Below are 12,226 nucleotides of genomic sequence, written 5' to 3'. Positions count from 1 at the left end.
GTGTTGTAGCATTTTAAACAGATTACCAGATTAGATTGGAATAAAACTTTTTAGTGATTTAGAGATTGTATATGCTGATTAAAAAAATAGGATATAGGTGATTTCGTGTGCTCATACTGTGTCCTGAACTAGGATGTCACTTCAGAACTTCTTTGTTTTCTGGGGTTTTATTTTGCTTTAATTAACAAACTTGCGAGACAAACTAATACTTCTAAACTAATACTTCTGCTTTCTTCTTCCCTTACCATGCTTTCAGAAAAGACAGGCCTACAGGGAATGGACTAAGACTCACAATAGTAGTGATGATGATGACAGTTAGGATAATATGGACTGTAACAGATATACATGGCCTTTGTCATGCTCTTTTGACCTTTAAGTATTAAATATTGCTGCTATGATTCCTACTGAGAAATTGAGGTTGTCTGATATTAAATTCTTATTTTTAAAACTGTGCAAAAAAAAAAAACGTGGGGAAATAAACTGTATGACGGTGAGTGCTAGGCAAAGGAGCAAAAATATAATAAAAATAGTCTTACAGATAAAACTGGACATTAGGTGAAATTAATATTGAATAATATGAAGAAATAGTAATACCATGACTTAAAGTTTATTTCCAGATATGTTTCTATCAAGTGTATTTAATGTTTTTGCATTTATGTAAGTGTTTGACAGGTTTTATTTACAATTTGCTAGATGGAATGCTTTTAAATGTGTTTAGTAAAACTTTACTGAGTTGTACAGTCATTACTGGTGTTAAAATGCTGTTTGACTGTTTTATTTATTTCATATTTCAAAAGTATTTTGTCTGCTTTTCTTTTTAACAATAAACACATCTAAATTATATCTAAAATGGATTAATCTGTTCTGTTCCAACATTGTTTCTCATGTTTCCTGGAACTAGATTATGTAAGAACACTAAATGGCCTATAAAAGTTTTTAAAAGATAAAATGTATGTATTTTGAAAGGAACATTTAACATAAACCTTTAATTTTTCATTTATCATTAGTTTTACCGTAATTTTTAAATACTTATTTCGTGTGTCCTTTGGAATCCTTAGATGTGTGAAATAATGGATTATTTAGTTATTTTTGATTGTGACCATAAATTATTTGGTTCTTAAATCAATATTTTTGTTTTCATAGCAACAAAAAAAAGTAAAAAAAATCCACCCCAGGACTAAACCCTATGTAAAATCACGGGCAGCTGGAGAAAACACCAGTGCTTTTACAAGGCTCTGTGTAGTAAAAGATATATAACATGCAAAAGTATTTAGGTTTTTTATTCACTTAGACATGGGGGACAAAAAAAATAACAACACTGAGCCACTATAATTCTGTATTGTGAATTCTGCAATATAGCTTTACAAGTTACTTGTTTCTTTAAAAATTGTTTTATTCTGTATTCACTGGAATGCTTGCACAGTTTTCTCATTCTTTTTTTGTGGTTTGTTGCTAAATTTTGTGTTGCATTCTAAAGACATCTTGCAATAGATATTTATGTATCAATAAGTACTGTAGTAAGAATTAACTCTTTTGCCAACATCTGAAGAATTAGAATTGCTCTAAAGCAATAAGAGCTGCTGAAATGTTTGCATATTTACCAAAGATGATATCATGTCCTTCACAGATAATGTCTTCCAGTTATCAAAATTCTGAGGGAAGAACCATTAAAATCCATAAGACTGTTTATTCTAGCGGTATGCCTTCAAAAGTTCCTGTACTGTCTGATCTCTTGGGCAATGAGTGAAGGAATATATGCCTGTAATCTCCCAGATAAAAGACGGGACAAAGTCAATTTAAGAGCTTGTTTCAGCTGAAACTACTGATGCTTAAGATTGCTACAGATCATGTATTGCTACTTATTTTGTAATACTGTCATCTCAAAAGAATGTCTTGCAGAAGTAGATGAATGACTGTATTGCCATGTGTTACTGCCTGAAACATTGTGGGAACGATTTTCAATACATCAGGTACAAATGGATCTCGGGTATTTCTTTGAAGAATGTAGGAAATTATTTTGATCTTCAATCCTGAAAAAAAGACACCTTATACCTAGAAGTTGAGGAAATTGTTAGGTACAACTTTATGGAAAGGTTACTGCTGCATTTTTAAACTTTACTGGATTTTGGTAACTTTGACTATGTTACCTGGCATTTCCTTGTTCCTTTTTGGCTTTTTACTGCAATTTCTTTTTTATCCTATAAGATACTGTTTTTCTTCTTTAATGACCTGTCTTACAAGACAATGCATGTCAATTTTATAACAAAACATATTTTTTCCTCATTGTAAAACAGCTTGAGAAAGAAACGTAATCATTTTTTGACTGAAAAAGCATCCCTGCAAAAAACAGAATTTGATTTTTAGAAATAATACATTTTTTCTATCAGATAGACCTAACATTTTTTTAATTTACAGTTCTACAAATCATTACAGAATATGGAAGTAAAATTTAGCATGAATGGTAGTACTTCTGGGTCAGATATCACTAATTGAAGTTCCACTGCAATATAACTAAAACCAGTTCTTTCTTTACTCAGTAGATTGAAAGGTTGTAGAATGCTAACTAAACAAAAACCAAAAAAACCCAAAACAAACAAAAAAACCCAACCCAAAACAAAAACCCACCCAAACCAGTAAAAAATTTGCCAGTATAGTTGGCAAATATGATTATATACCTTAGAGTATTTTGTGTCTTTCATGGAGTATAGTTCTCTTTTTGAATGTTTTCTGTTAATAAAATTGTAGTAATTTTGTAGAAGTATTTTATTTGTTTCTGTCTTGAGTCTAGCTTCCTCTGAATATACATTGGGAAAAGAAATAATTTGGATTTAGGACAACAAAAAAATGTATCACCTGGGATATCAGGATTTAATTTCTCTCCAGGTCATACAACAAAAACCTGTGAAAAGTGTAATAGCTAACTAGCTGAAACTGATGCTCTTTAAGGCACCAAAAATGAAAAAAACCTCATGACTTAGACATTATTTTCTTTAGGGATTTTAAGTAACATACCAAAAAATACAGACCTTCAAATGCATCCCCTCCCAGCACTTCAGTTTAATGTATTTTAATAGTTTAACTTTTGGCTGCACAATTTTTTTCCCCACTTTTTCACTGGTAAATTGAATTTGCAGTCCAGTGCTGAAAACTCCAGGACTAAGTGCCTTCCTTTCAGCCTGGGTTGCTAAGTTTTCTGCTGTCAGCTACAGAACAAACTGATGATTCAGCTTTTCCCAAGTGTTTAGTTTTACTCTTTTAGTGACTTGTATAATGGTAACTTGAATTTATAGGCTTCCTCCTTGTTGAGGTGAAGAATTGGCTGTGCTCTTTATCTTTGATGTTATCCAGTACAGCCCTTTTGATTGGTGTTCTTTGGTCCTTTTGTTTTCTCCAGAGGCTCTGTAGACTTAAGTCAGTGCAGAGGGATACTATAGACAGTTTCTGGCATCATTTAGTAGACAGTTTATACCTTTGTTGTTATTAATCACTTACAGAAGCTGTAGACCTGCCAGAAATCACTGGGCTTTGCCCTGCCAGGGACTAAAGCTGAAAGATAGGCTAGTCTCATGCTTAGGAATGTAAGTCATCGACACTTGCACCATGAAATCAGTGGAGTTCTCTGTGTCACTGCTCAGTGCCTACCCAAGACCAAAATGCAAACCCTTTTTTTTTATTTTTAATTTGCCTTCATAGTGTATGAGTTTGTGAGGGCTCTTTTACAGTGTTACGCAAGGTTGCTGCCCAAATGTGCTGCAGTGGATGTAAGCTTGTAGAGAAGACAATCCTTCAAAGCCGTGCTTCAGTACTGTGTCCTACTGTATTGGAGGTGTTCAGCTTTCAGTTCAGTGATCCTGTTTTCGTCATGACGTAAGCTTCAGATCAGATGGCAGAATGTAGGAATGGGTTGAACGGGCCCTTGTTTCTTAGTATTCAAACTTCAGTCTGCCAGGAAGAACATCTGAGGAGTGGGAAAAGTGTGTCATACTCCTCCTTTCTCTCCTTCGCTCACCCCTGCCTTGGGCTTGGGCTCAAATCAAAACATAAACATCATATTGTGAAGTACTCTAAAACTGAAGTTTCACTTCATAAAATCGTAGGGAGAAATTCTTTCTAAAGTTCAAAGTAACTTCATTTTTATTTGACATTGTCCTGACTCTTACCAGGCATTCATTCATGCATGCTATCTAAGTTTGCTGCTCCCAACTGTTATCATCCATCCTCCTTTGGAAAACCTGTTGTGTCTAGGTTAAAGGAAAGAGCAGGATCCTTACCACTTAAGTGTGCAACTTTTGGATATTATTACATAGCCATTGCCCATCCCCAAGTAGAAGACTTGTATGTATTTACAGGAGTCTGGCTGAGACTAGTTAACACCAATTGTTTCAGAAGAACATGGAAGCTTGTGTGACTTGGTTTCATTTTAACTTGTTTGTGATTGAAGCATAAATGCTTTTATATGGTGGAAAAGCAAGTAAAAACTAGAAGTGTCCGAGGCAAAGCATACACCAGCTTGTTTGCTAACAGAGAATACGGAAAAGAAAATTGAAATATTTTTCCATTTCCCTGCTGATACTGTAATCACTTCAGATGCTACAAATCAAAGAACTTTGGTTATATTGGCAGGAAACAGAACATCTGTATGTGGTCATCATAATGAAAGTGTAGATCAGTATGGTTTCTACATTCAGCTCATCAAATGAATTCTCTTCATATTCAGATGAAAAATTGATCAAGATAATTCTGCCAGTCAGCATAGGCAAATTATATTTCTGTTGTGAAGTAGAAACTTTGTGTTCTAAAAGAAAGCTGCTTTCCTAATTTTTACTGTCCTGCATACTGTGGCCTTAGATTGAAATGTTAACCGTGACCACAAATTTCTGTTGATTTGAAGAAAATCATGTTGATTTCACAGTGGTTGTTCAGCATGGCTGAATGGAATCTTGAATTCAGGCGCTAACATATCATGGACAAAAGCTTTGCTTTTTGTAGAATGACATTGCACATTAGGATAACTGGAATGAGGGAGAAGGCAATAAAAGATTAACATTAGTTCTTATTAATAAAGGATGAGGAGAGAATTCTTCGTGGCAGAAAAAGAAATGTTTTATATGTTATTTTTTTCTTTATTTAACAATTTTTCCCCTTTTTTCACACACATTCAAGTTAGGTCTAACAAGTGACCCAAGTACTGTTTAGAATTATTAAATGTTTCTGTGGGAAAGATTGGATATGTAATTATACCAGGTTAGCCTGCTGAAAGTAGCAATTCTACAGCTTTTGAAGAAGTCACCTTATAATTTGAGCTGAAAGATACATTCAATATTGGAGTTTCTAGCAACAACAGTGAATTGTCTTAAGAACTCACACATTTGGACAGTAATCAGTTCATAAGGAAATAGAGTGGCAATCTAAAATCCAATTGAAAACTTCAAGTTAGCCTGAACATCAAGAGAGAGGAGTAGCAGATTTATAACCACTTTTTAAGTAATTAAGGTCTTTACAGTGTTTTTTTTACAAGTAGTTTAAGTTGAGATGAGTTCAAGGATATCAAACATTTTGACTTTTTAATGACATATACTGTGAGTATTTTTTAGAAGTATAACCAGGATTGTAGATTTTATATTTTGTTTCCACTACTTACGCTCTGCTCTGTTTCATTTCTAACTTTGTCAAAGGCCTCTGTGCTTGCTTCTCAATAAATTAGGAGCATGTGATGTGATTAGGAATCTTACCAAATGCAGAGATGCCACTTTTAAGACACTGAGCATATTTGCATACCCATGGCTGCATAAATTATCACATCTACTGTTAGATTATTGCAGCGACATCTAAGGATTTGTACTACAGGTAAGAATAATTTGCAAAGGAGGGGATTTGTGCTTGGATTACTTCACATTTTACAGCTGCTGGTGTGTCTTTTTTCAATAGATTCATTCAATTTCCATGTCTAGTCAATGAATCATAACATATACTAAAGTAATAAGGTTATTAAACCTTTTTAAATTTGAAATACAGAAGTTGTGTTTTAAAAATTAATATTTTTTTTCTTACAGTGGTGAAACTAATATCAAACAAACGGTTGATCAATGTTCGCGTTCGTAGTTTTGCATAACCAGTGGTCCAAGTCGCTGTCTTTCTCCACACAATTAATAGCTAAATACTGTGAAATTTAAAAAACATATTTATGCATCTATATTGAGGGATCAATTATATATCCTCTTATGTTTGAGTTGTATAAGGCACTTTGGTAGCAGAGCACAGTAGTGATCTTCCTGTAAGAATTATCAGCAGTAAATTGGTGTATTCCTCTATGATGTACTACCTAATGAATAGGTGCAAGTCTAATGCTGAAAGGGATAAAGATTGTAAGTGAAGGGTAGAAAAATCTAAAGGCAGAAAATTTAGAAGTAGTTACTGCTCAGCATTGACATAGACACAAGTGTTACTTTTGCAAATGGACTGTGCAGCATTTTCCCGTGCTTTATTTCCCAATTAATGTCTGTTATCTACAAAACTATAGAACGCAGATAACTTCAATTTGTGATCTTTGACTTATAGCTAACAATGAGTAGTAGTTAGTGCATACCACATGCTGACAGTATTTTTGTGCTGAGCAAGTCACTTGTTTGTAAATCTTAGTAGAATGAAATAGTTTTTGTGGAATTTGCTGGACATTTAAATAGCTTTTGTTTAGGATTGCAACCTGTGTGATATCTGAGTAGTGTACTTCCATAATAATTTTCAGAATTCTCAATTGATTATCAGTAAACAGAGTAAGTTAAAGTGGGGTGACATGACTTGTTGAAAATTACCTAGCAAGCTAATGAAAAGACAGAAAGAGCTAACCCTGCTCTCTTAAGTCCCACTTAAGGGGAATTATTTGGATTGAGAGCCTTACCTCAATGCTATGTATAGCATAAGCAAGTTATCATCTTTGATGCAGGAGAAAGACTAGAGATCCTCTCCATCCTAATAAGGCTAAATTGCTAAATGCTTCTCACCTATAATTGCTTCTAACAGAAGAGAGATACTTGTCATACTTTGCAATATTTGTAACGTGTTTGGTCAGTAAGAGGAACTGCTGGCGTTGTGACAGAGTCTTGCAGATTAAAAGTAATGGTGTGTATTTGTTACCTGTATTGAACCACCCTTGCTCTTTCCACACACACTCTTAAGTTCCTGTCAGCCTTCTCCCAGTCCCGGTCTTTCTCACTAGGCCACTAACACTGAAAATCTGTCAGGACATAGAACTAGACCAGTAGCTTGGTATCTGGGTCAAGTATCTTATCCATGCTGTCTTTCCATACAGACTACTCTATCTTCTAACCATCTAATGTGTTGTGTGCTGGAACACTGTAGAGGCTATCTCGAGAGAGGATTTTTTGGTTATTTAGTTATGAAATAGGAGCTTGGACCTAAATAGGGGAGGCAGGGAGAGACTCAAATTGTAGGGATGGCAACCCCTAGACAAAGTTTGAATAAGGAGTTTCCAAAAAAAAAAAAAAAAAAAAATCTGTTTTCCAAGCCCTTAATTCCTTTCTTATGCCATTCTTCTTGCTGTATTCATCCTGCCCCTGACACTAGCTCTTGCAGAAATAAATTCAAGCAGTGACTTATGTAAATAGGCACATGATCAATAGCTGTGATTTTGTAGCCCAACCAAGTTGGGAAGAGAGAAATAATCTGAACTTTCTGAGAGCTTTTTGGAAAGCTCTGTTGGGAACCTGTTACTCAAGTGTTCTTGCATTTTAGTCACTAAAGAATCCGCATCTTTGAGGGAAGGCATCATTTAAAAAAATGTTTGAGCAAGTGGAGTTACCCATGCGGCCAAATTTGAAGTTGTAGGGTACACCTAATTAAATGTCTATCATTTTACAGCAGTGATGAATACTTATTAAATGGTTTTGCTATTTTAACTGCATTGAGAACAAACGTACATGTTTTTAAATATTGGCATACATATCTGAAGCAATATGTTTGTAGTTAAGGGTTTATTGAATCATACTGGTTTATACAAATCTATTTTTGCTTCCAGTTTGTAACAGATGGGAAGTATGCAAGCAGTCATGTTGCCATTCCCAACTAAGACGCAGCAATCTTAATTCAATCACTAATCTAATCACTCATTGCTCAGAAAGTCAGAAATCCAATGGTTGCCAAGTCATGTTAAAGTTACAGAGCCTCTGTTTTTAAGAATGATTCATCTGCTGTCATCAGTATTAAAAATTTGTTGCCTGTTACAGAATATTCTACAATATTCACGGCAGTTGTAGGAAAAGATTAAGTACATTCAGAGGGAAACAAAAGAATATGGAGAAATGCTAAGTGTTACCTCAAGTGCATTATTAAGTCCCACTGTCTACATGATAGTGGGTTCTTGTATACAGTTAAGTATAGATTTATTCCCAGAGTTACTCCAGTGTTTTGGAGGTGACTTGACATAAATTAGGAAATGAATCCTTACTTCTTTTGTTGTCTCAGAACTGTATTAGTCAGCAGAAGTTTGGCGTGTGCTAAAGATATGTAGAAAACTGAGTCCTGAAATGTTTTGAGAAATTATATTGTTCCTTGCCAGTTTTGGTTAGGATTGATTTTTATTTGCATAATTGCATTAACAGCAACTGAATAATTCTACATAATTATGCACATTAGCTGTCACAGATATGTTAGTCATAGTATGACTTTATGAAAGTAGCCTTTTATTTAAAGGTATGTGCTATGTGCTTTGTTATAATTTATACTTTTAGAGGATAAATACATTTTAAGCACAAAATTAGTACATGAATTTATACTAGCATATTCAAAGTTATAAAACTCTTTTCTCTTTTAGAAAATTGAAAATGGAAGATTTGCAAAACTCAGATATATTGCACATGCTATGGTCAACAGTACGGATCTGTTAATGGTAACAAAAAGGTAAACAGTTTCGGCTGAATAATAAGTACTTAAAACTATCATCAAAATGTGCATGCCTTGGTAATTGTTGATCAGTATGTTATTTTGAGTGTTACAGTAATCTCCCTATTTAAGGAGAGAAAAGGAATGTTGGGTTTATGATTTCTTTAAATGAGAAATTTGTTATAAATCTGGTTAGGCTGAAGTCAATGGAACTGTTGGATTATAAGTTAGCATATTGAAGGAAAAAAGGATAATATAGGAACAGAGTCAATAATATCTAACAGTGGAGTATCAGGCATCCTCAAATAAGAAGTCTGTACAACTCTTTGTAGAAATACAGCTAGAAGTAGTGTTGCGGTTTTGCTGTGAAACACAGTCTTTTAAGTAAGTTAGAGGAAGGTTCAAAATTCACTCTTTTGGAAAGTATGCTGTATGATTATTATATATCATTAGTTGAAAACTATTTTGGAACAATGAGTAACTTCACTGGGGCTAGGGTAACTTGATAACTTTTAGGGATTTTTACATTAATTTTTTTAATTACTAATTTTATTTTCTGGTGCCTAGTGGTGTGTTATTTGTGACAAAAGGGACATTTGGCCAGCTGACATGTGAATGGCAATACACTTATGATGAGTTTACCAAAGAACCGTTCATCGTTGATGGCAGAAGATTACGCATTGAAGCCAAGGTATGTTAACCTAATCATGTTTTGTTTTCTTTTTGTGTTACTGTTTATAAAATTGAACTTTGAATTCCTGATCACTTTCCTTTGAATTCTTGATCTCTCTTCTAGTTGAGATGCATACAGAAAAGGGAGTTGAAAGTTGGCATGGGCAAACTCCTCAGATAACTAGCTTCTGACTGTTCTAAGCAGAATGGTGACTTGGTGTTCACAAATGGAATTATTCCTTGAAACCTGGGAATTTTTTGTTGGTATGCACCAGTTCATGGTGTATTCATAGTTTGGAAAATGGTGATGCAACAAAACTGTCTCAGAAAATTGCAGAATATTTTTATTACTCACTCTGGCACGGTGGAAATATGCCAATATGCGGACTTGTACCTTGTTGCGATCCCAAAGATTCAAATGTATCAGAGCAATACATTTGCATGTGCTATGCTTCAAGGATTTTTTTTTCCCATTTGCTAGTAATCAAATTCTTCAAAAGTATAATAAGGTTTTAATACATCTTCATAAAAAAAATGTAATGAGCTTATCCCTTTCAATGCAAGTTGAAGACTGTTGCTGTCATTTGCAATTTTTCCTTTAAAACATCCCAAAACTTTCTTTCCGTGGTAAAGTGGCAAAGGACATGAGGAGAAAGATGACCGCTGATGACTGAGTGTACTTACAGAGGCAAAGTTCCTTAAAAAAAAAAATTTCTTAAATTCTTGTTGAGATGGTAACTGAATTTAATTTCAATCTGTAAATTTACCTGCCAGTGTTTTGTTTTGTTTTTTTTCTGTTTTTAATAAGCTTCATGTGTGTAATTACGCATCTTGGTTGTCAGGACAGTCTTGACAGTGTACAAAGTCATGCAGTTTTTCACTCAGATTATTTGTTTCTATTGCAGAGAGCATGAAAGGCAGAGCCATATTGGTTTGGAATCCTCCAAACTGGATTTCTGACTGAGAGTGAACTTTTACAGGATGAAAAAATTCTTAGAGTTTCTGTCATTTCAGACAATGCTGAATAACATACCCATCTTTACCCCTAAACAGCAGTCATTTCAGACTCCATTCACATGTCTGCAGTATGCTCTTTATTGAAATCTATGGTTGAAACCTGTATTTTGCAAAGCACTGCTTATGTTCTAGTTCTGAAGCCTAAGTTGCTGTTTTCCACTACCTAAGACCACTACTTGCAAGTCAGTATTGGTGGAATGTCCACTTAGGTAATGACTTAAAGGAGAATGAAAAATTACAACCTTAGGGAGTACTGGATTTTGTTACCCCACATACTCCGTTATCTGCCTTCCATTCCTACACACCTTTATATTCCAGTCTCCAGGGACTCCAAGGTAAAAAGGGAAGTCTGTTATTGCTGGAATGTTACACTCCACGGTACTTTCATGCAGAAAATGAAGTTTCTCAGGGTGTATGCATGCAATGTGAACATACTCAGATTAGTGTAATGGGTACACATGGCTGTCTGAACCATATAGCTGCCTTAATGGTAAATAACTTCTTAGTTGTAAAGTTTGAAGAAACTAACTACAATTTTGAATTACTTTTTTTTTTTTAGGAACGAGTTAAGTCTGTGTTCCATGCCAAAGAATTTGGAAAAATTATTAATTTTAAAAGTCCAGAGGATGCTAAGGTAAAGTCAAAATACTATTACAATTATACTGTGCTAAATTTGGCTTAAAAAGTCAAACAGAAATATTCTTAACCTGGAATGACTATGTATATTTAAAATTCAGTATTTCCACACAGCCACTACCCAGATGGAAATGGCAATGATCTATTCAGTACTGAATTTCAGAAATACTTAATTCCAACACCAAACTTTTCCTTATGTAAATCTTTGGAATTATAACTGTCTGTCAAACAGCTGATTTAACAGTACTGCTAATAAAAACTCATGAATGTGAATCAAAATGGTATGTTTTAATAGAACAAACAATATTTGTAAAATACTCCTAGTTTTATTTGGGGGGTGGGGTGTCATTCCTCTCTTCCTCAAAATACAGTTTTGGTTGAAGAATGAAGAGAATCCCTAATAGAAACACAAATAGTTTATTTGATATATGATATTACTACTATTATTATACACATATTCTGTATGATCTCTTCATTTTGACATCACTAGTTTTGACTACAACAGAGAGTAGGAGTGGTTCAGGTCTGCTACCAGAACGATGAGGTAGCCAGGTTGTGAAAGTTCTGCCTTGTTTTTATTAATGTAGCTAATTATTGTCACAGTCAATAAATTAGTCTTGTATATATTCACACCAGTGGGATATGGTACCCTAGGATCACACTTTGAAACAGCCTGTGAAAGCTGCATCCTCTCATTAGTTTAAGTTGCTTTTGCATCTTCTTATCAGTTTGAGTTGCTTTTGTCTTCATGAGAGTAGTTTCTAACCACAGCTGAGTGATACCTTTTGAACCTTAACTCAAAAAGATTACAAATACTGTCAAGGTATTTGAGGGCCCCATGCTGAATTTGACTTGTCTGTACTCTTTGGAGGTGCTGATTTGTAATAATCCACTCATCTTTCTTGAAAGCATTATGCAGCTTTCTCCTGGCAATCCCTCCATGTAACTTCATCTCCTACCCTAGATTTCCATGTCACTGCCCTGCCCACCCCACCCCCCTCAT

The 12,226-nt window shown here is 34.5% G+C and overlaps 1 protein-coding gene across 7 annotated transcripts in view; it reads left to right on the top strand.

Annotated features, from left to right (window-relative positions):
• Positions 1-12,226, top strand: part of VPS13A (vacuolar protein sorting 13 homolog A) — a 108,825-nt gene that overhangs the window by 94,550 nt on the left and 2,049 nt on the right. For 4 of the 7 annotated variants that reach the window (XM_052775612.1, XM_052775610.1, XM_052775609.1 and 1 more), the window contains 3 exons: positions 8,831-8,916; positions 9,466-9,589; positions 11,147-11,221. In XM_052775612.1, the coding sequence (XP_052631572.1) occupies positions 8,831-8,916; positions 9,466-9,589; positions 11,147-11,221 (285 nt within the window). The other 3 variants (XM_052775613.1, XM_052775614.1, XM_052775615.1) reach the window with 3 other exon arrangements.

This window comes from Harpia harpyja, chromosome Z (assembly GCF_026419915.1).
Source record: "Harpia harpyja isolate bHarHar1 chromosome Z, bHarHar1 primary haplotype, whole genome shotgun sequence".
NCBI lineage: Eukaryota > Metazoa > Chordata > Aves > Accipitriformes > Accipitridae > Harpia > Harpia harpyja.
Note: the sequence above shows the minus strand (reverse complement) of the source record. Positions and strands in the feature narration are given on the sequence as shown.